Genomic DNA, 27,493 nt, shown 5'->3' with positions numbered 1-27,493 from the left:
ACATATTGAAGCACATCATGTATGGGGCGGCAGGGTAGCCTAGTGGTTAGAGCGTTGGACTAGTAACCGGAAGGTTGCGAGTTCAAACCCCCGAGCTGACAAGGTACAAATCTGTTGTTCTGCCCCTGAACAGGCAGTTAACCCACTGTTCCCAGGCCGTCATTGAAAATAAGAATTTGTTCTTAACTGACTTGCCTGGTTAAAGGTAAAAAATAAATGTATCATTGTTTCAAACAACAAATAATTGTATGGAATTACAGAGACATGTCCTGACTACCTGACTATTGCATGTCACTGTCCTGAGCAGAACAAATCTTGTCACAGCTCTGTTTTAGTTATCTTCCCTACAAAATGTGACTTTCAGGGTAAGGGGAAATCGAATCAGCTGTCCAATTTTCTCCTCATGAAGGACTGTCAAAAGCCCTCTAGCTCTATCCCTCTCTTTCTTCTCTCTCTCTCTCTCTCTCTCTCTCTCTCTCTCTCTCTGTTGGACCTCTCCCGCCATCATTCCACAAGGGCCCTTTTTGTGTGGAGGATCATCAGACTCATGGTTTAGAGCGACGGATCGCAGGCCAGTGTTCAGGAGGAGGACAGAAAATACTACACAACCCTGTTTGTTGACTAGGCAAGTGGGCACAGGAACCATGGAAAACGGCAAGTCAGATGGTAAATTCTGCTTCTATAACCAAGATGTCACCTACGTTACAGGTATCGCCAATATGGTTGATGGTTCTGTTTTTCTGATTTGGCGGTAGTCACAAAGTTCAGAGAGAGGCTACAGTAAAACACTGTTGTTGATAAATATCTTTGGTGTGCTGTGAGTAACAATTATTGTTGTATGTCTTTTGAACTAGTTACTTGGCCAACTTAACAATTTTTCTGAAGCAAGTTGTTGATGGACAGTTATTGCAACAGTTGGTACCATATGGTTCTCAGAACATGCTATCTAGGTACTGACTCTTAAGTATGATACAACCATTGGAAATACTTACATTTTACTTGTACATTGGTTGTCGTGAATTTTTATCTACAGTGTTCTTCTTTCAGGAGCTTTGCAGTATTACTGCTCAGAATATGTCATTCCAGCACAAGCTCAAATGCATAATGCATGACAAGCAGACATTTAAAATGACCTTCGCGATGCTGCTCGTAGTTTGGACATTTGGTATTTGAACAGAAAACAGACTCTTAATACAGTAGGGTATTTCCATTATGGCACAACTGTTTTATTGTCTTATGACACAGAGCCTTTTCTACCTTGCCAATTCATGTAGCATTTCAGTGTTTGGGTAACTTGTAATGGTTTTACTGGAACATGATTTACTGTGCATAGGCTGAATAGAGAGACGTTGTGTTGAACATCCCACACGACTACATTATTTGCCTTTGTCACAGTCTATTCTCATATGTATCCCCAAAGAATGGTTTGTGTCTGAGTAACTGAGGATGATCTCCATAGTGATGTGTGAGTGACAGGGAGCTACTGTAAGTCCATAACAATGTGTGATTAACTGATGTTCTTGACTCCTAGAACAAGACCATGAAATGGAGGAGGCCAACCTGGAGATTGCTCAGGTAACCCGCTCTATAGTCACCCCCCTTGCAAGAGACACTGCTGCCTATGAGGAGTATGTAGGATCAACACTACATTGTATTGTTTGTATATGGGTGTATTTAATATTTGTATGACTGCCCTTGTCTATCAGTATTGTGTTACTTGTTATGTTTTGTGTTTTCTGTGGACCCCAGGAAGAGTAGCTGCTGCTTCTGCAAAAGCTAATGGGGATCTGAATAAACACTGCCAGAGAAACAGAAATAGCTTTGACTATGGCCTGTCTCTAATCTTTATATGTACAGTACCAGTCAAAGGTTTGGACACACCTACTCATTCAAGAGTTTTTCTTTATTTTTACTATTTTCTATATGGTAGAATAATAGTGAAGACATCAAAACTATGAAATAACACATGTGGAATCATGTAGTAACCAAAGAAGTGTTATTTTATATTTGAGGTTAATCAAATAGCCACCCTTTGCCTTGATGACAGCTTGCACACTCTTGGCATTCTCTCAACCAGATTAATGAGGTAGTCACCTGGAATGCATTTTAATTATCAAGTATGCCTTGTTAAAAGTTAATTTGTGAAATGTCTTTCCTTTTTAATGCGTTTCAGCCAATCAGTTGTGTTGTGACAAGGTAGGGGTGGTATACAGAAGATAGCCATATTTGGTAACATACCAAGTCCATATTATGGCAAGAACAGCTCAAATAAGCAAAGAGAAATGACAGTCCATCATTACTTTAACACGTGAAGGTCAGTCAATCTGGAAAATGACTTTAAGACATGAAGTTCTTAAAGTAAGTTTCTTCAAGTGCAGTTGCAAAAACCATCAAGCAATGTGATGAAACTGGCCCTCATGAGGACCGCCACAAGAGAGGAAGACCCAGAGTTGCTGCAGAGGATAAGTTCATTAGAGTTAACTACACCTCAGATTGCAGCCCAAATAAATGCTTCCCAACATCAACTGTTCAGAGGAAACTGTGTAAATCAGGCCTTCATGATCGAACTGCTGCAAAGAAACCACTACTAAAGGACACCAGTAAGAAAAACAGACTTGTTTAGGCCAAGAAACACGAGCAACGGATATTAGACAGTGGAAATATGTCCTTTGGTCTGATGAGTTCATAATCACCCGATCTCAACCCAATTGAGATGGTTTGAGATGAGTTGGACCACAGAGTGAAGGAAAAGCAACTAAAAAGTGTTCAGCACATGTGGGAAGTCCTTCAAGACTGTTGGAAAAGAATTCCTCATAAAGCTGGTTGAGAGAATGCCAAGAGTGTACAAAGCTGTCATCAAGGCAAAGGGTGTCTACTTTGAAGAACCTAAAATATAACACTTTTTTGGTTACTACATGATTCCATATGTGTCCTTTCATAATTTTGATGTCTACACTATTATTCTACAATGTAGAAAATAGTAAAAATAAAGAAAAACCCTTGAATGAGTAGGTGAGTCCAAAATGTTGACTTGTACTATATATCAATGGACTAGTATACAGTATGTTCTAACACCGTGCTACATAGATATCAAATATCGTAACAGTACGGGAAAGCTGTAAAGTACAATACAATACACTGACAGTGTTGCATTGCTATTAGGTACAGTTGAAGTCGGAAGTTTACAAACACTTTAGCTAAATACATTTAAACTCAGTTTTTCACAATTCCTGACATTTAATCCCAGTAAAGATTCCCTGTCTTAGGTCAGTTAGGATCACCACTTTATTTTAAGAATGTGAAATATTAGAATAATAGTAGAGAGAATGATTTATTTCAGGATTTATTTATTTCATCACGTTCCCAGTGGGTCAGAAGTTTACATACTCTCAATTAGTATTTGGTAGCATTGCCTTTAAATTGTTTAACTTGGGTCAAATGTTTCAGGTAGCCTTCCACAAGCTTCCCACAATAAGTTGGGGGAATTTTGGCCCATTCCTCCTGACAGAGCTGGTGTAACTGAGTCAGGTTTGAAGGCCTCCTTGCTTGCACACACTTTTTCAGTTCTGCCCACAAATTTTCTAAAGGATTGAGGTCAGGGCTTTGTGATGGCCACTCCAATACCTTGACTTTGTTGTCCTTAAGCCATTTTGCCACAACTTTGGAAGTGTGCTTGGGGTCATTGTCCATTTGGAAGACCCATTTGCGACCAAGCTTTAACTTCCTAACTGAGGTCTTGAGATGTTGCTTCGATATATCCACATAATTTTCCTCCTCATGATACCATCTTTTTTGTGAAGTGGACCAGACCCTCCTGCAGCAAAGCACCCCCACAACATGATGCTGCCACCCCCGTGCTTCACGGTTGGGATGGTGTTCTTCGGCTTGCAAGCCTCCACATTTTTCCTCCAAACATAACGATGGTCATTATGGCCAAACAGTTCTATTTTTGTTTCATCAGACCAGAGGACATTTCTCCAAAAAGTATGATCTCTGTCCTCATGTGCAGCTACAAACCGTAGTCTGGCTTTTTTATGGCAGTTTTGGGCTATTTCCTTGCTGAGCGGCCTTTCAGGTTATGTCAATATAGGACTCGTTTTACTGTGGATATAGACACTTTTGTACCTGTTTCCTCCAGCATCTTCACAAGGTCCTTTGCTGTTGAAAGTAGGCCTTGAAATACATCCACAGGTACACCTCCAATGGACTCAAATTATGTCAATTAGCCTATCAGAAGCTTCTAAAGCAATGACATCATTTTCTGGAATTTTCCAAGCAGTTTAAAGTCTTAGTGTATGTAAACTTCTGACCCACTGGAATTGTGATACAGTGAATAATAAGTGAAGTAATCTGTCTATAAACAATTGTTGGAAAAATGACTTGTGTCATGCACAAAGTAGATGTCCTAACCGACTTGCCAAAACTATAGTTTGTTAACAAGAACTTTGTGGAGTGGTTGAAAAACAAGTTTTAATGACTCCACCCTAAGTGTAAACTTCCGACTTCAACTGTATGTGTTATGTATGTACTGCTACGCAGTCTAAAGTAGTGAACAGAGACAAGGTATTGTACACTTATAAGATCTGTACATCTGTAAAGAAGGGTAGCAGCCGTATTGAATCTGCAGCCTGATGACTTTCACATGATTGATCCACAGACTAGAAGAGAGGAGGGGAGAGGAGAGGAGAGGAGAGTACATGAGAGGGGTGAAGGAGAGAGGAGGAGAGGAGTAAAGAGGAGATGAGGAGGAGAGTAGATGAGTGGAAAGGAGAGGAGAGTAGAGGAGAGGCGCAAAGGGGGAGGAGTGAAGAGGACTAAAGTGGAGAGGAGAGAAGAGGAGAGAGGACGGAAGGAGAGGAACTGAGAGGGGCAGGCAGCAGCCTGAATCCCTGTCTGTTCACATGAGCTGATTCACTTATCTCTGCAGACTAAATTCAATAAATCTCCACATCCTAAGAACGGCCGCTACACTAGAGACAGAAAAAAGCTTGCCTCTAACGGGAGGGCAATAAGGAGAAATTGGGACACTCTCCAAACAACAGCCCAATAATGAAGATAAAGAGAATAATGTGACTCAGTGGAGAGCCTTGTTGGAAACAAACCCTGTGCCAAAATTAGCTGTGACCTCGCTGACCTCTGAAAGGGTAACTGCTGGGCCACACATGGCTGCAGTGAGAGATTCACAGACACTACACTACAGGACAGGAAGCTGCTGGTGAGGACTGCATGGGGAGAGCAGCGATCTCCAAGATGTTCAAATGACACAGAAATGTTCAAATAGGCTCACCGTCAATCTCCGTTAACTCTCAACTCCTGTTTCTATTCTCCTTTTCTGTCCTGGTTCTCTGACATCTTATACCCCAGCACTCTCACCTTCACCCATCCTCTTTTCTCTACTTTCCCCATCTTCCTTCTCTTAACCTTCCTTTTCCCTCTATCTTTTCCTTGTCAAAACAGCTGCTCATTTCTCCAAGTAATTTATTCACCCCCACATACAGAACCAATGTAGTTACAGTGTGTTCTGAACATTCTGGAGACATTAGTAAGGTCACAAACAACCATCGATGTAGTAACTGTTGTTACATCCTAACCTCTGACCCCTAACCTCTGGTGTTCCAGCTGCAGGCCTTGGTGGTGGAGCTGCGTACGGGGCTGCAGGGAGTGTTACAGGACGTGTCTGTGCTGCAGCAGAGGGGCAGAGGTCTGGAGGAGAGGGCTCAGGGCCAGCAGAGTGAAGTGGATGACAGGATCATGGGAATCAGGAACTCCCTCAACACATTTAAGGTACCCCACTTCCCACATGACTTGAACAAACCTCACTGATATCTGATACGAAATATGTGCCTGTTTGTCATTCTTCTCATACTATCAAATCAAATCTTATTGGTCACACACACACATTTAGCATATTTTATTGCGGGTGTGGCGAAACGCTTGTAAAGTCGTCTACGGTGGACTACAGTCAAACCAGTAACCGTCTCTAGCAATTCTAGCAGGATGCCTAAGTATTACAGTATGTTACTCTGTGGCACATGTATTGTGAACGTAGCTAGTTATTGTAGTGATGGGATTGTGCTGTGTGTCGTGGTTGTGTTCAGGAGGACCTGAGTGGTGCTTTATCCCAGATCAAAGAGGTTACCAGCAGACAGAAAGAGCTACAGAAAGGCCTGGAGCTCCTCCAATCAGAGACCGGCAGAGAGATCCTGTCCGTTCAACAGAGGTACGTGTCACTGACACACGTTACATGCATGAACATTCACAGACACACATTGCATCATCACCTGACGTGAACTCACCACTCTGTTACTTCCCCTTGGTTTTGTCAGGAAAAGCTCCAAAGGGGACTGCATTGGGGAGGGCCATGGGTGTCTCTCCAACCAGACAGAGCTCAATGTCATCCAGCATTACTTTGCCAGCCTGCCCAGCTGCTCTCCACAGATGAGCACAGCCTCCACACAGAGTGAGTTATGCCTCTGAGGGACAGACATTCATAACCGGTCCTGTATGTGTCATTGATTATACTGACTAGCTGGTCCTTAAAGACCTGTTCATGAAAGTCATTGAACGTACTTGCCTCAACTGACTCAAATACCTGGGGGCTGTATAGGGATGTTTACAGCACATGAAAGACAGTGGAATCGACTGGCAAATGCTTGTGTTTGCTCCATGTGTGTACTGTGTGGTGCAGCCTCTAACTCAGAGCAGGACGCAGCCAGTGGCCAGCCCCAGAGAGCTCAGTCTAAGTCTCCAGTGTGGAGAGAAAGGAAAGAGAGCCGAGACGATACGGATGCACAGAGCGTCCCAGAGACCGGTGAGTGACATCCTCGGTGACGTTACACACGTTAACATCCCTACGTTAAATTATTTAGCAGTCAATAGACAAATTCCCATTTAATAATGTAGGTCACAGCGGTGTAAAAAGTATGTGAGTGTGGTGCTTCTTTTTCACTTTGTGTGTGTGTGTGTTTGTGTGTGTTTGTGCGTCAGGTAAGAGGCAGGTTGCTGCCCTGGAGCTGTTGGAGTCAGAAAGGGTCTATGTGTCATACCTGTCTCTGCTGCTGAAAGCCAACATCACCTTCAACAGCTCAGAGGCCCTCCACACCAAAGACAAACGGTACTGTACCACTGATGGGTATTATTTACACATTTTACATAAGATCAGGTAGCAACACTGTCTGAACTGTTTTGTTCAAGTTCAAAACAGCAGAGCCACCAGACCGGTTTTACATATGTTCGAGCTTCATAAGAGCCAATTAACCTCTACGGGATCGCCACCCCCCCACGGGACGGTTGAGCTAACGTGCGCTAATGTAATTAGCATGAGTTTGTAAGTAACAAGAACATTTCCCAGGACATAGACATATCTGATATGGGCAGAAAGCTTAACTTCTTGTTAATCTAACTGCACCAATCTAATCTATCTGTCCAATTTACAGTAGCTATTACAGTGAAAGAATACCATGCTATTGTTTGAGGAGAGTGCACAGATATGAACTTGAAAATGTATCAATAAACCAATTAGGCACATTTGGGCAGACTTGATACAACATTTTGAATGGTTCATTGCAATGGTTCATTGGATCAGTCTAAATCTAATTTGTGTCTAAACTGGAATAATACATTGTGGCCTTTCTCTTGCATTTCAAAGATGATGTATCTTTGTATTGTCTTTTACCAGATCTAATGTGTTATATTCTCCTACATTAATTTCACATTTCCACAAACTTCAAAATGTTTCCTTTCAAATGGTATCAAGAATATGCATATCCTTACTTCAGGTCCTGAGCTACAGGCAGTTCGATTTGGGTGTCATTTTAGGTGAAAATGGAAAAAATGGTTCGATCCTTAAGAGGTTTTAATAGTGCACTATGAATTCAGATTTGGGGGTTAGGGTTTAATAGTTCACTATGACTCATGAAAGCAGAGGAAGTTATAACTGTTTTCTCAACATTGACCTTGGTTCGGTTCATAAATATAACAAAGATTACCCTCGTCTTTGGCACACAGACAAGCACTCATTGACACAGGGGCTTAAACAGGAGATACCGATCTAATTACAGTCAGAAGGAGGACATTATAAAAGCGAGGAAAGGAAATTAATCTATTGAATAACACAGCCATTCAGGCAAGCAGAGGCTTTTTAAAGGACTCCACAGAGATCTGACTTAATGTAATCCCTGTTTATCTGGAGTTCACAGAGACATCTGAGCACAACATTTTCAACTTTCAGAGAGCTCTCCCCTAGTTACTGTATACTCAACTTTTTCCCTTTCCCTCATTAATAACCTCTGACCTTTGGAGTGTGTCTCTTCATCTGGTTAATCTCAATTAACACCAGTAAGAGCAATGAGTCATAACGTTTATTTGGTGAAACTGTTGTCTTTCTGCTCACTGATGTGTGTGAGTTCATGTATTTGTTTGTAAGTATTGGGGGAGTGCCCGGTGGCAGGGAGTCTGTCACCCACAGTTCAACCATGAATACAACAAAATATAAATTACTGCTACTATTAGCATGCTATGACTGTTACTAACACTGCTATTACAACAAAAACATTTACCTCAGTAATCTGTCTACTAACACCATAATATTTGAATGCATCTTTAAATTCCATAATTTCAACTCTGTCCTCTCCTTTGTCTCTTTGTGTAGTTATCCATATCCTTTTCCCTCTCTTTCATCCATCCATTCTCATTCTCCACTTCTGTTTGTGCCTTTGTCAACCACCACTTCCTGGACTGTGTGTATTTCAACTCTGTCCTCTCCTTTGTCTCTTTGTGTAGTTATCCATATCCTTTTCCCTCTCTTTCATCCATCCATTCTCATTCTCCACTTCTGTTTGTGCCTTTGTCAACCACCACCACTTCCTGGACTGTGTGTATTTCCACTCTGTTTTCCCACATCAATGTTGGCCTCTCTCCTTCTCAACACTCTCTCCGTTACCATAGAATATAACTGGCCTCCTGTCTTTTAAACCGCTCCCTAGATAGCTGTATGTTGCTCTGTTCTGTACCGCTCTCCTTGCAGTGTAATGTGATGTGTGTTATATCGATCTCCTCTTTCTCTCTCCAGGCCGTTCCCCAGTTCTCTACGCTTCCTCATCCAGCAACACCTGGAGCTTCTCCACACCCTGCAGGAGAGGGTCCTCAAGTGCCAGTGGCAGGGCATCATGGGAGATGTATTCATGAGGCTCACCAGCAAAGAGGTACAAACCTTTCATAGACACAAATGACCCATGAAGTCATGGCTAGGGGCCCTGAGTTTTCCTAACCTGACCCGGAGAAACTCAGGGCTATAGTTATGGTGTCACAGGCTGCCTGCCAACTACACAACCCCTCACATAACTACATAACCCCTCATATAACTACATAACCCCTAACATACAGTATCCAGCCTATTAGGTGATAATTGTATTAGGACCAATGTGTGTTTAAGTGGGTGGGACTGATTGAAAGAGGGAAATTAGTTAAATGGTTGGATTAGGAGTTAGGGGCCCCAGATGAGACTCTCCAGGGGGAAGGCTGTGACTCAGTGCCTCTTCTCACCAGTCACAGTGTCACATGTGGAGCACTTCAAATTTATCACAAGACCACATGTGATACTCGGGAGAGATGTGGGGATTTGGGGGGGATATATTGTACTGCTCTGTTTATGTTCCTGGTCATTTCTCTGCCTGTCTAGACTCTAGACTGTAACACTATCTACTGAGTTTCAATGACTGACTGTCTGTCTGACTGTCTGTCTGTCTCTAATTCTCCATCTTGCCGGTCTTCTAGAGTGATTTCCTGGATTTCTACGTGTCGTATCTTAAGGAGCTGCCTGAATGTCTGTCTGTGGTCAGCATGTTGACCACCACCTCACTAAAAGCTGCCGGCCTGTTTGAGGTAAATTAGGAACACTGAACAACCAGGCAGTGTTGACCACAACCACCGCAGAGAGCTACCCGCACAGAGCTACCCGCAGAGTAGTCTCAATAGTGCAGTTATCCAGAAGGAAAGGGTTACTTCAGGAAATTGTTGAGTAAATCTCGTTCAATTAACAAAGAGCACATGACAAGTAGGCCGGAGTGAAGTTTATTATGACTTAGTTTTATGACATTATACTCACACAGCCTTTATTACAGGATAACCTTTCCAGACAATTGATTTCACATGATTTCTGTGGAGACTTAAGTCAACTGACTGTCTCCTCTCTGATTGACTGTCTGATGTTCCAGGGTGACATCATGGGGGACGAGACACACCCCTCTCTCCACACTCTGCTCCTCCAGCCAGTACAGAGGATCCCTGAGTACCTTCTGCTGCTGCAGGTTAGGCTCTTTCCCCTCCATGACACTCTGATACATACATCCAGTACACCACCAACCCAACATAGGTATTTATAAAAGAGCGGATTTCACCATCAGAGTATCTTCAATCAGAGTGGTGATAATGTCTTGTGGGCAGACTAGGTAAACTTAAATGGTACCGTAGATCTGTCTTTATATTATTGGGCACCGATAGCTAACGAGCAGCAACAGTTCTGGTGCTTAGGTTTTTCGTCACTGGTTATTTAGACAAATCACGATTTTACAGGAGTTAGCATTCAGCCCATAGACTTGCAAAGAGAGAGGGTGGTGGTCCTTGTTCCAGTTCTACTTCTCATTCTAGCAGCTCTTCATCTCTTATCTTCACATGCATGGACCCAGAACTTCATCAAACATCTCACCAATTACGCAAGACTTTAGTTCTGTGTTAACTGAGATTAGAGCGGTGACTGTATGAACTGGTTAGTGCTTGGTTCACATGAGTCCGTAGCGTCCCTGTGTGGTCTGGTTTGGTTTCAGACCCTGTTGAAGCAGACGGATGCAGAGCACCCTGACTACTACCTGCTGCTGCTGTGCATCCAGCAGTTCAGTGCCTTCACTGCCCAGTACGCCCACCTACTGCAGCACAACCAAGAGCTGCTCCTGCACAACCGCAAGGAGCTCAAGAGGTCAGCATCTGATCCAGGCTCAGATTTGGTGTTTTGGTAAGCGTGTGCACATGGGGAACAGGGTACAGATTAACGGGTCTGAGGACAGTGAACTGTGATGGTATATTTCAGACATTCTGCTGTGAATGTGACCATATAAAGAAGAAGCTCCTTACGGGGCTAAATATAGTTATTTTCTTGTTGCAGGTCAACTATGAAGCAGTTCTTCAAAAACGTGGACTGTGGTAACGTTATGCAAGCCAATGAGATGGGTTCTCCTTACCCCAGCAGCAATGCAATACTGTAAGTTCGTTCTCACTACACTCAGACATTCATATTATCAGTCAGTCATGCATTTCTTCATGCACTAACTCTGTCTGTCCCACTGACAGCCTCCCCCTCTCCCCTCACAGAGAGCATGCCAACCAGGTGAAACGCAGCAAGCAGAGGCTCCTGGAGCAGATCCAGTCTAGACGCTTTCAGGACTGGGAGAGCGAGGCCCACCACTCTGACTCTGCCATCCCGTTTTTCTCCCCTGACACCGACCCTCGCCTCAAACCCCCATGCCTGCAGAGCATTCCTGAGATCGGGTCATCAGAGCGGCTGCCCGGCAAACGGCTGCCCCCAGGCTCAGCCATGGCCGATGCCCTGGGGGAGTTCCTTCTCCCTGGGGATGCCCCGGGCTTGGAGGGGCTGTATGAGGACACAAACTCATCTCTTCACAACATGTCCATGTTTGACCAATGCTCCAGCGCTTCCTCTGACTCTAGCATCGACATTGCCTTTGTGCGCTACCCCAAGAGCCACCAGGCCGTCCGTGAGGTCTACAACAGGGGCAGCCGGGAGAGTGGGTACAAGCAGCTGCCTGGTCGGGGGTGCGTGTCTCCAGACGAGGCCGGAATGATGCGAGTTCACCACCACCGCCCCCTGCAGGCCGATCAGCGTAAGAGCAAGTCCCTGAACGGGTTGCAGCTGGACAGCACTGTGAGTGGGGATAGTGGCCCCGGACATCTCTCTGACCACCTAAGGGGCCACGGGGCCCACCAACACACCAAGCTGGAGAGGCAGTCCAGTAATAAATATCACCCACGCAGCAGCAAGAGCCAGAGCAGCAACAACAGCCCCATCAGCCCCCCGCAGCAAAAGGCAGAGCCAGAGAGACAGATAGGAGTCACTGAAGAGGAGCTACATAACCACCACAACAAGGTGCGCATCAGGGAGTGGATGGATGAAGGCCACAGTTATCAAGCAATGAGGTTGAGTTTGAGGCGCCCTAAGGTTATTGTTTATTTTCTTAGATGGAATTGAGGGCTGATCAGCCATAGACTAGAATGTGAGAGTACCTTGGCCTGCTGGGAGGTTTGTGTGTTTCAGTTTGGGGGCCATTTGTGACTATGTACTATATGTGTGATAGTATTACATATCACTGAGTGTATTTACAACAAATGTTACTCCTTTACGTAGGACTCTGGGAGCCTACCCTGGGGGGAGGAGCCAAGATGGAAGGCTGAGGGGAATAACCACACCCCCTTCAGTGAGAGGAGCCGGAAACAGGAGAAGGGAGGATTCAGGAGCTCCTTCAAGAAGCTCTTCAAGAAAAAGTAATATATGCTGGAAATGCTGACCAAAAACAGAACATTATTGGCAGTATCAAATTCAGAAAGCCAACATCATCCTACACTTTATTTGACAATGTCAGTAAAAAATATTAAAAAACTACTAACAAATCATCCACTCACCACTAAACCAATTTCCATTTGGTGTTTACGTAGAAAAATGTATTTGTATGCCACAAATAAGGTTTGAAAGCTTTAATAGAATTTTTGAAGTTTCGATAGAGACAATGTTCGTCTGACAGGTCGTGCTGTGAACATCTCTCCTCTTGTATCAAGGGCACTTTACAGCACCATTCATTGACAGGAGCTAGGAAGAAACAATACTTGTCAAATACATGCTGGAATTACTCCAGTAATGCTGTACGGTGTATCCAGTAGCAGTGCAGTAACCTCATATATATATATACTGTGTCCTCTAGGTCGGGGGGAGGAGAGAAAGACAAGGACAAAGAGAAGCCAGAAAGCCAGAACTCCAGTGAGGCAGGCAATACCCCAGGAGTCGCCCACCTAGGCATCGACCGTGGGACTGCTGTGTGAAGTGTGACTAGAACCACACTACAAATTAAGTGGTCTGAGAAAGGCTTCAAATAGGTGCCTTGATAACGCCCACACACTTCTAAGCAAAATGATAGGCTATATAGACGCACATACACTGCAATGCAATATGAAACATGCTGGAAGAGCAGATCAGACTGACATACACCTTTCCTATATAACTACTGTAAAAAATACTGTATAGGTTAAGTATTTGTTTTTGAATTAGTACTAGTTTTTCCATTTTAGAGGTCTCCTCAATATCCATGGAGATAATATATTTTGTATAATACTGTATACTCATGAACTGCAATAATGTAGGTAAAGATCTATAATTTGCCATCAAGATGATTGGAATAAATATCTCCCCCCAAACCAAAATAAAATGTTGATTTTTAATGTGAAGTTATTATTTTTATTTTTTATAAATGAAATTGTGACAAGACAATTAAACAACATAAGAAAAGTCCACGTTGTAATCAATAGTCGCTATACCACATGTTAACCAACCAATAACGTATTTCTGAAAAACTCACAAATCATATTGCCTGCTTAGCAAATACTTCCCTTTGAAAAATATAGGTACTTATCTACAATGCTTGCAAACCATAAAATGTGAAACAGATTCAACATTTCCATCATATTTCTGTACGACAGACAACAGCCTTCAGTTCCTTCTTTTAATGTGTTAACCAGTTTCATAAATCTGTTACACATTTGAAACAAAATATAGGCAATTATACAGTATGTAAAACCAACCGATTTTATTTTACAGTATATACATGTAATAATGTGCATTGCAATATGAAAATGATAATGCAGCATAAAGGAAGTTAGTTTGTCCATAATCATTACACATGTTTACTGTGTAAATTAAAACCAACATGAATTTTGTAGTGTTTTAACTTGTTTCCTTCTACACAACTCGTTTCCTTTTGTTCTAACACGAGGTAGAGACACCCAACAAATTTTGGCCATAAATTGAGAACACATTTTGGCATTACATAAAAACATGTAACATTCATATTTTTTAAACATCTTCACTGAGCCCTACAGTAAGGAATGTTTAGTTCTGGCCATTTGACTATAGTGTATATGATCGATATTGACATTGAGAATTACAACATGATGAAACCCTGGTGATTAAAACAACAGCATCACTGGAGCCTGTTTTGGTATTTCACCTTTGACATTTCACCCTCCACGATCTCAAAGTATTTCAAAACAAGTTCAGTGAGTGTTCTAGAATAACTTGACTTATCTAATGTAACCCCTGTGTCACAGCTTGTGAGAACATATGCATGTTTAAGTTTACACACACACATACAGTTACATACAACGTCACATTTCTTTTTTTAAATATCTTTTTGTGCAGATTTCAACACCAGTGATTCCACAGTATTAAAAAAGCATACAACTAAGCTTAGAAGTAAGCCTGCAATTAAAACCGTTTGAAATGAATGTTCACCTCATAGAGTTACAAGTGGAAGCTAAGAATGAAACTGTAGATCTCCCATTAGACATTTCTCAAAGCAAACCAGAAAGGAAGTTCCCACATTTGGGCTGACGATGCGTGCAGAATGACATTACCAGTATAGTGGTACTTCCTTGTTGCTCAGACTTAGCCAAACCTCAGAGAGGGGGCTTCAAATCCTGTCCCTGATCACATGATCAAAAAACAGGAAGTCCTTTTTAGTGCTCAAACTGTCCCCCCCGCACCACCCCTTAAAATCTTTATAACTGTACAGAATACATATGCACACGTATCTACATGACCAGTCTTTAGTGTACAACCCCAGAGTAGCCAGGGTACCTTTCTGCAAAAAAATACTACATTTATATTTACAACAATTAAATACAGGTCAATTAAGCACTTGTGTGGTGTGAGCTGAGATGCTATAGCAGTGGTTGAAATCATATAGAAGTCATCCAGGTGTTTGTTACCTGCCACAATAAATAAAGGTGTTAAAGGAAGTAAAAGGCCATTTGGAAGCGGACGCTTGAAGGATCTGTCTTCTGTGAAGCTAAAGCAGTAGTGTCTATAGTCTGTCTATAGTGTGTCTATAGTCTGTCTATAGTGTGTCTATAGTCTGTCTGTCAGTATGTCTATAGTGTGTCTATAGTCTGTCTGTCAGTCTGTCTATAGTGTGTCTATAGTGTGTCTATAGTGTGTCTATAGTCTGTCTGTAGTGTGTCTATAGTCTGTCTATAGTGTGTCTATAGTCTGTCTATAGTGTGTCTATAGTCTGTCTATAGTGTGTCTATAGTCTGTCTGTCAGTATGTCTATAGTCTGTCTGTCAGTATGTCTATAGTGTGTCTATAGTGTGTCTATAGTCTGTCTAGTCTGTCTGTAGTGTGTCTATAGTCTGTCTGTCTATAGTCTGTCTATAGTGTGTCTGTCAGTATGTCTATAGTGTGTCTATAGTCTGTCTATAGTGTGTCTATAGTCTGTCTGTAGTGTGTCTATAGTCTGTCTGTAGTGTGTCTATAGTCTGTCTGTCTATAGTCTGTCTGTCTATAGTGTGTCTATAGTGTGTCTATAGTCTGTCTGTCTATAGTGTGTCTATAGTCTGTCTATAGTGTGTCTATAGTCTGTCTATAGTGTGTCTATAGTCTGTCTATAGTGTGTCTATAGTGTGTCTGTCTATAGTCTGTCTATAGTCTATCTGTCTATAGTCTATCTGTCTGTCTGTCTATAGTGTGTCTATAGTCTGTCTGTCTGTCTGTCTGTCTATAGTGTGTCTGTCTATAGTGTATCTATAGTCTCTCTGTCTATAGTCCATCTATATTGTGTATGTCTGTGTCTATAGTGTCTCTGTCTGTCTATAGTTTGTATGTCTATAGTGTGTCTGTCTGTCTATAGTGTGTATGTGTGTCTGTCTGTCTATAGTATAGTGTGTCTATCTGTCTATAGTATAGTGTGTCTGTCTGTCTATAGTATAGTGTGTCTGTCTGTCTATAGTATAGTGTGTGTGTCTGTCTAAAGTAGTGTGTGTGTCTGTCTATAGTAGTGTGTGTGTCTGTCTATAGTAGTGTGTGTGTCTGTCTATAGTAGTGTGTATGTATCTGTCTGTCTATAGTAGTGTGTGTGTATCTGTCTGTCTATAGTAGTGTGTGTGTGACTGTCTATAGTAGTGTGTGTGTATCTGTCTGTCTATAGTAGTGTGTGTGTGTCTGTCTATAGTGGGTGTGTCTGTCTATAGTGGGTGTGTCTGTCTGTCTCTAGTGTCTGTCTCTAGTGTCTGTCTCTAGTGTCTGTCTGTCTGTCTCTAGTGTCTGTCTGTCTGTCTCTAGTGTCTGTCTGTCTGTCTGTCTCTAGCGTCTGTCTGTCTGTCTCTAGCGTCTGTCTGTCTGTCTGTCTGTCTGTCTCTAGCGTGTCTGTGTCTGTCTGTAGCGTGTCTGTGTCTGTCGGTCTTTCTCTAGCGTGTCTGTCTGTCTGTCTGTCTGTCTGTCTGTCTGTCTGTCTGTCTGTCTGTCTGTCTGTCTGTCTGTCTGTCTAGTGTCTGTCTGTCTGTCTCTAGCTTCTGTCTGTCTCTAGCTTCTGTCTGTCTCTAGCTTCTGTCTGTCTCTAGTGTCTGTCTGAGTGTCTGTCTCTAGTGTCTGTCTGTCTGTCTCTAGTGTCTGTCTGTCTCTAGTGTCTGTCTGTCTCTAGTGTCTGTCTGTCTGTCTGTCTCTAGTGTCTGTCTGTCTGTCTCTTGTGTCTGTCTGTCTGTCTCTAGTGTCTGTCTGAGTGTCTGTCTCTAGTGTGTCTGTCTGAGTGTCTGTCTCTAGTGTCTGTCTGTCTGTCTCTAGTGTGTCTGTCTGAGTGTCTGTCTCTAGTGTCTGTCTGTCTGTCTCTAGTGTATGTCTCTGGTGTCTGTCTGTCTTGTCTCTAGTGTCTGTCTGTCTGTCTCTAGTGTCTGTCTGTATGTCTCTAGTGTCTGTCTGTATGTCTCTAGTGTCTGTCTGTATGTCTCTAGTGTCTGTCTGTATGTCTCTAGTGTCTGTCTGTATGTCTCTAGTGTCTGTCTGTATGTTTCTAGTGTCTGTCTGTATGTCTCTAGTGTCTGTATGTCTCTAGTGTCTGTATGTCTCTAGTGTCTGTCTGTCTCTAGTGTCTGTCTGTCTGTCTCTAGTGTATGTCTCTGGTGTCTGTCTGTCTTGTCTCTAGTGTCTGTCTGTCTGTCTCTAGTGTCTGTCTGTATGTCTCTAGTGTCCGTCTGTATGTCTCTAGTGTCTGTCTGTATGTCTCTAGTGTCTGTCTGTATGTCTCTAGTGTCTGTCTGTATGTTTCTAGTGTCTGTCTGTATGTCTCTAGTGTCTGTATGTCTCTAGTGTCTGTATGTCTCTAGTGTCTGTCTGTCTCTAGTGTCTGTCTGTCTCTAGTGTCTGTCTGTCTCTAGTGTCTGTCTGTCTCTAGTGTCTGTCTGTCTCTAGTGTCTGTCTGTCTCTAGTGTCTGTCTGTCTCTAGTGTCTGTCTGTCTCTAGCGTATGTCTGTCTGTCTGTCTCTAGTGTCTGTGTCTCTAGTGTCTCTAGTGTTTGTGTCTCTAGTGTCTCTACTGTCTGTGTCTGTAGTGTCTGTGTCTCTAGTGCCTGTGTATGTAGTGTCTGTGTCTGTAGTGTCTGTGTCTGTAGTGACTTGTGTTCCCAGGATGCTGTGCGGTTTGATCAGTAGCTGTTCTCATGTCCAGCCAGGATGTAGAGGTTGCTCGGTGCTGTGGGGTTGTCTGTCGGCCTGCTTTCCAGCACCACCACTCTGAAACACAGTGGGGGCAAGTTCAGATCAGACTCACACTGTGAAAGTATATGGTCGTAGAGGGGACCAGGGGGTTAAGGATGTAAGCCTCACACACAGAAAAAACTTTTTCACACCAACAGACCCCACACCCCTCAACACACACCAGATCCTACTTATTGCATACTCAAGCCCCATAGACAAATTCCATCATGTGAATAGGGTCAACGTGCTGTAACAAAGTAGTTACTGACCCAAGAAAACAGAAAACCAACCCACACACTCATACAGGCAGAATGAAAACAAGGGTCCCCACAGGGGACATCCATAGATCAGAGAGTCTGTAGGCTAGACGAGACCTGGTGTGACCCAGGGAGAAGTGAGTATACCTGGGCAGACTGGCGGCTCCCTCCTGCCCTGAACTGTCGTGCTGAGAGTTTCTTCATTCACAAAATCAAACAAGCAATTAAGAGACAAGCAAGCATGCATACAACCAACAACTAACACAACCAACACCAAAGACTTCAGGCGATCAGGGTTCTATACTACTGAAGCAGGTCATTTGAAAACAAACTGGGCATCATGACGACATCCATGTTAATGTTATCGCCAATGTAAAAGTGAAATATCTAAAAGAGAAAAATTTCTAAAAAATATCATTGCGAGTGTAAAAGTGAAAGGGATCAAAGTATGTAAGTCTGTGTGTGTGTGTGTGTGTGTATGTGTGTGTGTGTGTGTATTACATTACATTACATTTAAGTCATTTAGCACTGTATGTGTGTGTGTGTGTGTATGTGTGTGTGTCAGGTAAGGTGACCTTGAGCATCTTGGACCCTCTTACAGTACTCACCTGTCAGATCCCAGCAGTCTGAAGATCCGTGTGTTATCAGAGATCTCCTGGGTGATCTGGGGTGCCGACAGACAAAGTATCATTTAAGATCATATTGAAACACATACAACAGGATCATTGTTGTTATAAACAGGACCGGGACATGACAGAGGAAAGTCACCCTCTAGTGTACACAAACAAACCACTCCTCTCAGACAGCCACCCACCTACACGTCCTCCACTTACCTCATTGGTCTTGAAACTCCGCCCTTGCATACCATGCCTCCAAAACGCCAGAACGCTATCTTGGAGACACACTGCAAAGACGCGTGGATGTTACACTGACCACAAAAAGCACAGACACGAGCTGAGAAATGCTTCACATAAAAAACATTCTTAGGACATCGAATTATCTTTCTGCGTAGAGACGTACACACAGATGGAAAAATATGTCTTCAGCACCACAGGACTCAGTCTTTGGTGTCTTTGGGTATAGTGCAGTCTATAGTACAGTGTGTGTCTATAGTATAGTGTGTCTGTCTATAGTATAGTGCAGTCTATAGTACAGTGTGTGTCTATAGTATAGTGTGTCTGTCTATAGTGTGTCTGCCTGTGTCTATAGTGTGTCTGCCTGTGTCTATAGTGTCTGCCTGTGTCTGTCTCTAGCGTCTGTCTGTCTGTCTGTCTGTCTGTCTGTCTGTCTGTCTGTCTGTCTGTCTGTCTGTCTGTCTGTCTGTCTGTCTGTCTGTCTGTCTGTCTGTCTGTCTGTCTGTCTGTCTGTCTGTCTGTCTGTCTGTCTGTCTGTCTGTCTGTCTGTCTGTCTCTAGCGTCTAGAGAAGTGTGAATGCCGTGGTTATGGAAACGTACCTATCGCCTCGATCTGGAAGTTAAACGTCAGCTCAGAAGATAACTTCCTGCTTGACTTCAACCGTCCCTGTAGGTTCACGATCTTTATACACCCTGAGCAGAGAAAGTAGTTCATGCTTTCATTTACTTATGCAGAAGCTGGAATTTGTCATTTGAGAATAAAATGATTATTTGGGTTAGTCAAGTTGTTGCCGGGAGGTAAAACTTACTGTCGAGACAAACTAATATGGTGTCCCTCTCCAACTGGGTGACGTGGATGACACACGTCTGGGGCGTATCTGAGGGGACAGAAAAACAACTCATTAGAAACAATCATCGCCCTAATGAAGATCATCATCATCATTGCTGCGATGACCACCTTCCACTGACCAGCCTCTGTGAACCAGGAGGATGTTGAGTTGGGGTTGACCGTTCCGAAGCGGACCACTTGGCTGAGCTCGGTGCCCTTGCTGACGGCCACACAGATGAGAGGGTACTGCTGCTCTGGTACCACCAGCATCTCAAACACCTCCAGAGGACAGGGCAGGGGGAAGTCGATGTTCTACAGGAGAGACCAAAGGAGATAGATTTAGCATGCCGTTACACACCAGAAAGACAAGCAATGTTCGCACGCTACTTTAGCCAATCTAATAAGCTGTCTGAACAGGACTGCATTTGGTTATCCAAGCCAGATAGGGTCCATTATATCCCATAAGTCATCCTCAGTCAATCTGCCCCAGAATGACCTGAACTGCCCCAAACACTGACTGACCTTGATGAGCATGAACTTCTGCATGGGCTCCACCCACTCCAGCAGAACCACACTGGACTGGAACGCTCCACACAGGTACTTGTGACCGCTGTATGGGTTCCTCACTGCACACAAACAAACACATTCAAGGTCTCTCACAACCGGTCTTTGAACTCTGAGCTATACTCTATCAATATGTCTTGTGCATTATTCTGAACTATCCTCAACTTCTCTTATTTAATTGTACCTGCAAGTCAAGAATGTTGATAATATATGCCATTTAGCAGACGCGTTTATCCAAAGCGACTTCTGGTAGTGTGTGCACAGATTCGTAAGGGTGATCCACCTTCCTGAGCACTCACCTACACAGCACTTTTGGCAACCTTTTGTGTCTGGAATCTTATTAGATACGGCAAACTTCCTACAAGGATCATAAGGGACAGAGCTCAGTTTTATATGTATCCCGATAAACACCCCAAGTTCAAACCCAAATGAATGAAAATACTTCACATATCCTACCGTGGAATCATCTTGTCCGGGAGTTTGTGTGTAGGAATGGCCATGGGTAACTTCTGCATTTGCCGGGCATGCTCGAACAGACCAGCTACGTTATGAGAGTAGAGCTGGGAGGCTTTTCCTGAAGCAATAACAAAAAATGATTTTCAACTGGAGTTCTAAACCTTTAAAAAGGCAATTTATGACCCCAAAAATAAAATAAAAGGTCTGCTTCCAAAACACATCTTACAGGGCAAGATTATATTTTTGGGAAAAGGGCAGACACCATTTAAACAGAGAAATCCCTGCCTCAATTTTCCAGAGTAAAAGTTTTGAAGTGCCTCTTAAATGTGTACCTTTATGGCAGAGAAATGTCAAAATGTCAGAGCAGCACATTACCCCTACTACTGCAAAACCATTCATAAATACAGAACAAACATCAAAGTAAGACACTATAGGTCCAAGATAGTCTTACCAGATATAGAGAGCAAGCAGTTGTTCATAACATAAAGCCAAGTGCAACGCCGGGGAAAGAGCTGGGGACAGAAGGAGATTGAGAGAGCCAATGAAGATTTGAATACAACATTCAGAATCCTCCATTGAGGAAAAAAAAGCATTGTGAGCAAGATGTTTCTTCAACCAGAAGAGAAAAGAACAAACCTGCTCCATTGACGTCTCGTGCAGTTCATTCAGGTTCAAAGTGTAGATCCCCTCCTCAGCACCAAATATCAAATATTGGTCTGAAACAAAAGAGCCAATTAGTCGTGTTAACGGGATACTTCAGGATTTTGACAATGAAGCCCTTTATCTACTTTCCCAGACATAGATGAACTCGTGGATAAAAACATGTCTCTGCGTGCAGCTTAAAGGAAGTTTATGACGAGCATCAGCACAATTGCTAACTAGCGTTAGCGCAATGACTGGCCACCCATGGTAACTGCTAGCATGCTAGTAGATACTAGAGACTTCCAGTCATTGTGCTAATGTTACTTAGCATTGACTCGCAAAAAAGTACCTCTAACTTCCTTCATACTGGATGCAAAAATAAAAACAGTATCCATGACTTGGTACCCATCTGACTCTGGGGAAGTAGATAAAGTACTTCATTGCCAAAATCCTGAAGTACCCCTTTAATCAAAATCATCATCATGGCAATGATTCATCCAATAAGTCATAACAATAAAGCTGTAAAAAGTGACACCCAAGTCACTGATAGGCTACGTTGTTTTCCCAGTGTCCTACCTCTGGTGTCTGGGTTGATCCAGGATGTGGCACAGTGGATTTTCAACGGGCAGCCGTTGAACACCTTGGAGAAACAGGCCCCCATCTGAGGAGCAAGAACGATGGCGGTTGGACAGTTAGAGGGAAGCCAAACACAATAGTAATCTTTTCTTGAAATGTCTTGTTTTGAAAGCTCCATTTTAGGAGGTCAACACCATAGTTGACTTGGATTCATAATGTTTCAGTAAGTTGGTGTGTCTGTAAAGGCGGCATCATACTCACATGGACCTTGGGTGTGGGTGGGAGACCATTACTGATTGGCTTCTGGAGATGCATACAGAGAGACACAGATAAGGTCAATGATCACTGGTCCACATTCGATTTAGATAAATGGTTTACTGGCTTTAATAATAATCAGTATGGTGATGCCCGAGTGTGAAAGGAATGTATTGAAATGTCAGTGTTAATAAGGAGAGTGTGCGGGATCTGGTGGCATTACGGGAATGTCCTTCTTGTCTTTCCGTATGGGGACACTAGGGGGCATGGTGGACTGCCTCTCTGCAGCACTGTCCTTCTCTCCATTCTGGTGAGAGCTCAATCCATTACCTGCAGCAGGAGACATGTTTATTACACTTACCTCGGTAAGTGTGTGCATGCCTCTGTGTGTGTGTGTGTGTGTGGTATTTCACACGCATGAGATTAAAGCGGCATTTACACAGGCAGTCTAATTCGGATCTTTAGCCCAATTATAAGCAAAAGAGCAGTCTGAGGTCAAAAGACAAATGAGTGGAAAAAGCTCAGAATTGGGCTGCCTGAAGACAGTAGCTCAATGGTTGGATAAAGTAATCCCTCTCACCCCCCCCCCTGAAAAGATTTAGATGCACTACTGTTCCACTGGAGGTCATAAGGTGAATGCACCAATTTGTAAGTCGCTCTGGATAAGAGCGTCTGCTAAATGACTTAAATGTTAAAATGTTAAATGTTGGTGTGAGTGTTCTACTGAGACGTACACACATATGCTAAAATCGAATTACTACTAGTCAGTATTAATGGAATATATTTGGTTAGGATTACAAGAGTGGGACATCTCTCAAACTAAATGATTCGATCATGCTAACACACTGAGCTGAGAGTTCCATTACATTTGGATTGATCATGGACAACATGTGATATCAACAATGGGAGAGAGGAGGCAGGAGATTGGTTACAGACAAAGTCACATGACTGCAGCAACACAACACTGCACTCAGAAAGTATTCAGAGCTCTTGACTTTTTCCACATTTTGTTACGTTACAGCCATATTCTAAAATGTATTAAATTGACCCCCCCCCTCATCAATCTACACAGAATACCCTATAATGATAAAGCAAAAACTCTATTTTCGTATTTTTTTGGTGCAAATTTGTAAAAATAAACTGAAAAATCACATTTACATAAGTATTCAGACCCTTACTCAGCACTTTGTTGAAGCACGTTTGGCAGCGATTACAGCCTCGAGTCTTCTTGGGTATGACGCTACAAACTTGGCACACCTATATTTGGGGAGGTCTGTCAGGTTGGATGGAGAGTGTTGCTGCACAGATATTTTCAGGTCTCGCCAGAGATGTTCGATCGGGTTGAAGTCTGGGCTCTGGCTGGGCCACTCAAGGACATTCGGATTCCATCGGGTTCTTGGTCACCTCCTGACCAACGCCCTTCTCCCTTGATTGCTCAGTTTGACCGGTGGCCAGCTCTAGGAAGAGTCTTGGTGGTTCCAAACTTCTTCCATTTAAGAATGATGGAGGCCACTGTGTTCTTGGGGTCCTTCAATGGTGCAGACATTTTTTTGGTACCCTTCCCCAGATATGTGCCTCGGCACAATCCTGTCTAGGAGCTCTATGGACATGGCTTGGTTTCTGCTCTGACATGCCCTGTCAACTATGGGGCCTTTATATAGACAGGTGTGTGCCTTTACAAATCATGTCGTGTGTAGCCTGCTGAGGATTTTTATTTAATTTAATACATTTAATACAGTCTGTAACGTAACAAAATGTGGAAAAGGACAAGGGGTCTGAATACTTTCCGAAGGAACTGTATACATCCACAGACAGAGAGACAGACAGAGGAAAGGGGGAGGGAGGGAGAGAGAGAAGGTGCGAGACGCTACAGACGCTGATTGATGGGACTAACAACCAATCAGGGAGGAGTGACGTCTACGGGGCTACCAATCGGCCGGCCTTACTCTCTTCTTCCTCCTCCTCCAACACATCTTCCAACTCCTCTTCCGTGTGTGGGGCATGAAGCCACTCCCAGAAATGCCTAAAGCTCCCAGCATCATTCCCCTCGGGCTCTGAGCCAGCCTGGCTCTGTGTACTCTCGTTACCTAGGCTACTGCGTCTGTGGGGGGGCAGGCGTGGGGGTGGAGGGCGGGGGGGTACATTTGAGGCAGGTCGGGCGGGGCTCTCGGGTACGGGGCAGCGCTTGATGGTCCCCCCTCCGCCTACATCATCCTCTCCCTGGGACGGGCTCTCCTGGGGCGGACAGATAGATTTGGGCTGGAGGGAGAGTGGGAGAAAATGGAGAGAGGAGACACAGAGACAGAGAGTAAGAGAGACAAAGACAGCAGAAAGGTAGACAATCTCTAGAGGTTGATTAATGCTTGCCCTTTTATTCCTAATTTGTCAAGCTCTGCTGCCCATCTTACAAATGTAATGTCAATAGTTTGAATTAGCTTTGAGAGAAAATATTGATGTATGCAACACTGATTTTTGCTCGAGGGTCCTTTCCACTAAATAGTAGTCTTGGTTGTTTGATCGTGCTCCAAAATGCTGCATGCTGTATGATATATGCTGGTGGTCCTACCTTGGGGGGAAGTGGGGGTGGGACTTTCGGCCTCATGATGGTACTGTGTTTGCTAGAGGGAAAGAGATTGAGGTAGGGTTAGTTTTGTAAGACAGTGACAAAATTCAGAAGGTTCCACATATTGACAGTTATATAACAATGTTGTCACAATAAGTGTTAACACAGAATGACAGACACAGTGACAGACTATCACTAACAACATGGTCTCCTATCACAACACAGTGTTAGACAACTAAGTAACACAACGTAGTTTTAGACAACAGGGCAGTTGTGGGTAAAGACAACAAAGGTCTGTCAACCCCCGAAAACACCATAAGACAACTGACACACAAGATGTTAGCATTCCCTTGAACAGGATATCCCAAAAGCCCAGTCAATGTAATGTGTATGTACAGTGTGATCCAATCAGATACCACTCAATCATGACGGACATAGACATGGCATCAATCAGAGAACACTATCAACCCCTCAATCACTACAGGCACAGACAGGGCACCAATCAAAATGAGTCACAAGATCAACGTCACCATGAGAGAACACAAACCAAGTAGCACTGGGTTTAACCAGAGGGTTGGGGATTGGATGGACCCCAAGACAACCATGTCAACAGTAAGGATATACAAGCAGCGAGAACCCACATTGGAAACAGACGGCAAACAGGTGGTATGAACACACACTGAGATCAACAAGCATGGAAGCAGGTGTCACAGAATGATGAACACACACGAAGAAACAGATAAGGAACGGCAGGGGTCAGGGGTTACGGCAACGCACAGTCTGACAATAGAACCCAAACATGACAACAATCCCATTCATTATCTCACAGATGGAAGACGATGCACAGTCAGCTAGACTGCTTAGAGGAAACAACATGAAACGTGTCAGAAACTTTTAGATAGTTCTGCTCTACTGCGTTAATGAACAAGACCCAAGTCTGAGTCCGAAGATCAAACTCCACTGTGGGAGGAAACAGGGATACTGGAGGCGCAGAGATGGACGGAGAGGTGTTTTTGGCCAAGGAGGGAGCACAGGAGGGCACTAAAGGCACAGCACGGGCGTGTAGTGGAATGCAGCATGAAGATGTGTGAATGAAACTGGAAGAGGTAGCCTCCTTCCTCCTCAGAGAGGGCGGATGGACTAAAACACGACTTACAGTTGAGTTTCACCATAATCAGTCTCTAAATGTGACCTGAGGAGATTGGGGGGGGGGGGCTCACAGCAAGGCAAAGAGGCCAAGAGGCAAAATGAAGCTGCTCTCCTCTTTCACCCACTGGGAGGAGACACTGAGACAAGGGGAAATTAACTCAACTACACGACTAGGGTAACATAATGACACTTAAACTACATAAAGGTACAGCATAACTAAAGAACTACATTGCTATATAATTAAACCAAATAGGAATATATGTCTTACTAAACCTTAATACTATATTTAGCTAATTTTACATGTAGGGCTGGGGGATTTCAATATAGACTATGTAACTAGATAAGGCTTATACTAAGTAATTAAGTCAGTGTATAAGTCATGCTTTGTTGAAGCTCACGGTGTCAGGTGATCTTACTGGGCAGCCTGCACTGACTAAGCATTGAACAACAATGGACACAACATAATCAAGCCATAACGCAGCAGTCAGAGCAGATACATTTAGCTTGACACTGATTGGCTGGATTAGTCCTGCGTTAACACTGATTGGCTGCTGGGGTGGGCGCGGTTAGGGCGCGTCAGCAAATCAAAAACCAGAGCAGTTGCAGGTGGAGTCCTGTGGGGCGTGGCCTAACTCACCTCTGCTTAAGCTCCTCCTCCACTGATTTGAGAAGACTCCTGTCAAGTAACGAGTGAAACGAACGAAGGAGAAGTTAAAAATGGAGGACAAAAAGTGTCAACTCAGTGACAGAATCGCACATGACATGAGTAAAGGTGTTATTTCTCAGAGGGGGGTTCTGACCTAATTTAACACAACATTTTTTTATGCTACAGGGCAAAAACCCATGGAAAGCGCAGAGAAGATTAATTCAGCGTACTTGAGTGTGATAGTGTGTGAGTTTCATCCCAGCTGAGATGACGTCATAACCCATTGAATATTTACCTTAGCCACTCAAAGTTGTACACTCACCCGGGATGTGTGAAGCTGCCAGGTCAGCTATGTGTAAGCAACAGTGTGTTTGTGTATGCACGTGGGTGTGCATGAGAGAAAATTTGAATATGAATCCTATGAGGCTGTCCAGTGGGAGAAGGAATGTGGACATCAATTGTTCAGTAATCAGGCTTTTTCAATAATCCTTGTCTGATTTATCCTATACACTGAAAACACACCATCTATCAATCCATCCCATCCTGCTATGGAGCAGATCATTCTAGGTTTAAGCAGCGAGTCTGTCTATGTTATTACACCCCCCCTCCTTACAGGGCACTTCTTCTGAGCTGAGTTCCAGGAAAGGTGTCATGAATAAATGATCAGACGCATCAGATGCCTTCCTCTCTACAGGAAGTCACCTCTCAGTACAACACCACCATCTGCTCAGGCTAATCTCTACACAGATAAAACAGGAGGACAGGAGCGGGGGAGGAAGGGAGAGCGGGGGAGGTGAGGACAAGAGAAGGTGAAGAAGAGAGGAGAGCTGGAGAGGCTAGGAGAAGAGATAAAGGAGAGGAAAGACGATCAAGCTTAGGGAAGGGACAGGAAGAACAGAG

The 27,493-nt window shown here is 43.5% G+C and overlaps 2 protein-coding genes across 11 annotated transcripts in view; one reads left to right on the top strand and one right to left on the bottom strand.

Moving 5' to 3' along the window:
* The first annotated feature begins 253 nt into the window (after positions 1 to 253).
* arhgef33 (Rho guanine nucleotide exchange factor (GEF) 33) lies at positions 254 to 14,764 on the top strand. 2 transcript variants are annotated; one of them, XM_029669154.2, is made up of 15 exons: positions 254 to 666; positions 1,532 to 1,575; positions 5,620 to 5,784; positions 6,099 to 6,220; positions 6,327 to 6,460; positions 6,689 to 6,811; positions 6,988 to 7,114; positions 9,071 to 9,203; positions 9,775 to 9,882; positions 10,215 to 10,307; positions 10,824 to 11,008; positions 11,159 to 11,254; positions 11,344 to 12,157; positions 12,416 to 12,552; positions 12,987 to 14,764. In XM_029669154.2, exons 1-15 carry the CDS (start codon positions 645 to 647, stop codon positions 13,102 to 13,104), a joined length of 2,421 nt encoding a protein of 806 aa, XP_029525014.2. In that variant the 5' UTR covers positions 254 to 644; the 3' UTR covers positions 13,105 to 14,764. The 2 variants fall into 2 exon arrangements, with proteins under 2 accessions (XP_029525014.2, XP_029525015.2); XM_029669155.2 differs by having other exon boundaries at positions 255 to 666; positions 11,365 to 12,157.
* LOC115134994 (mitogen-activated protein kinase kinase kinase kinase 3-like) overlaps positions 13,851 to 27,493 on the bottom strand; it is a 76,632-nt gene continuing 62,989 nt past the window's right edge. For 2 of the 9 annotated variants that reach the window (XM_029669151.2, XM_029669153.2), the window contains 17 exons: positions 26,585 to 26,623; positions 24,802 to 24,853; positions 24,323 to 24,494; positions 22,459 to 22,565; positions 22,242 to 22,283; positions 21,981 to 22,065; positions 21,399 to 21,478; positions 21,214 to 21,274; positions 20,763 to 20,880; positions 20,606 to 20,664; positions 20,265 to 20,368; positions 19,883 to 20,054; positions 19,723 to 19,791; positions 19,514 to 19,606; positions 18,893 to 18,963; positions 18,668 to 18,723; positions 13,851 to 17,838 (listed from right to left, as the gene is read on the bottom strand). In XM_029669151.2, the coding sequence (XP_029525011.1) occupies positions 17,751 to 17,838; positions 18,668 to 18,723; positions 18,893 to 18,963; positions 19,514 to 19,606; positions 19,723 to 19,791; positions 19,883 to 20,054; positions 20,265 to 20,368; positions 20,606 to 20,664; positions 20,763 to 20,880; positions 21,214 to 21,274; positions 21,399 to 21,478; positions 21,981 to 22,065; positions 22,242 to 22,283; positions 22,459 to 22,565; positions 24,323 to 24,494; positions 24,802 to 24,853; positions 26,585 to 26,623 (1,468 nt within the window). In that variant the 3' untranslated portion in view covers positions 13,851 to 17,750. Of the gene's footprint in view, positions 18,258 to 18,667; positions 18,724 to 18,892; positions 18,964 to 19,513; positions 19,607 to 19,722; positions 19,792 to 19,882; positions 20,055 to 20,264; positions 20,369 to 20,605; positions 20,665 to 20,762; positions 20,881 to 21,213; positions 21,275 to 21,398; positions 21,479 to 21,980; positions 22,066 to 22,241; positions 22,284 to 22,458; positions 22,566 to 24,181; positions 24,495 to 24,801; positions 24,854 to 26,584; positions 26,624 to 27,493 lie in introns of all 9 variants that reach the window. The other 7 variants (XM_029669146.2, XM_029669149.2, XM_065023115.1 and 4 more) reach the window with 5 other exon arrangements.

This window comes from Oncorhynchus nerka, linkage group LG10, assembly GCF_034236695.1.
Source record: "Oncorhynchus nerka isolate Pitt River linkage group LG10, Oner_Uvic_2.0, whole genome shotgun sequence".
In the NCBI taxonomy this organism is placed as follows: domain Eukaryota; kingdom Metazoa; phylum Chordata; class Actinopteri; order Salmoniformes; family Salmonidae; genus Oncorhynchus; species Oncorhynchus nerka.
This window is presented reverse-complemented; position numbering and strand designations above follow the sequence as displayed.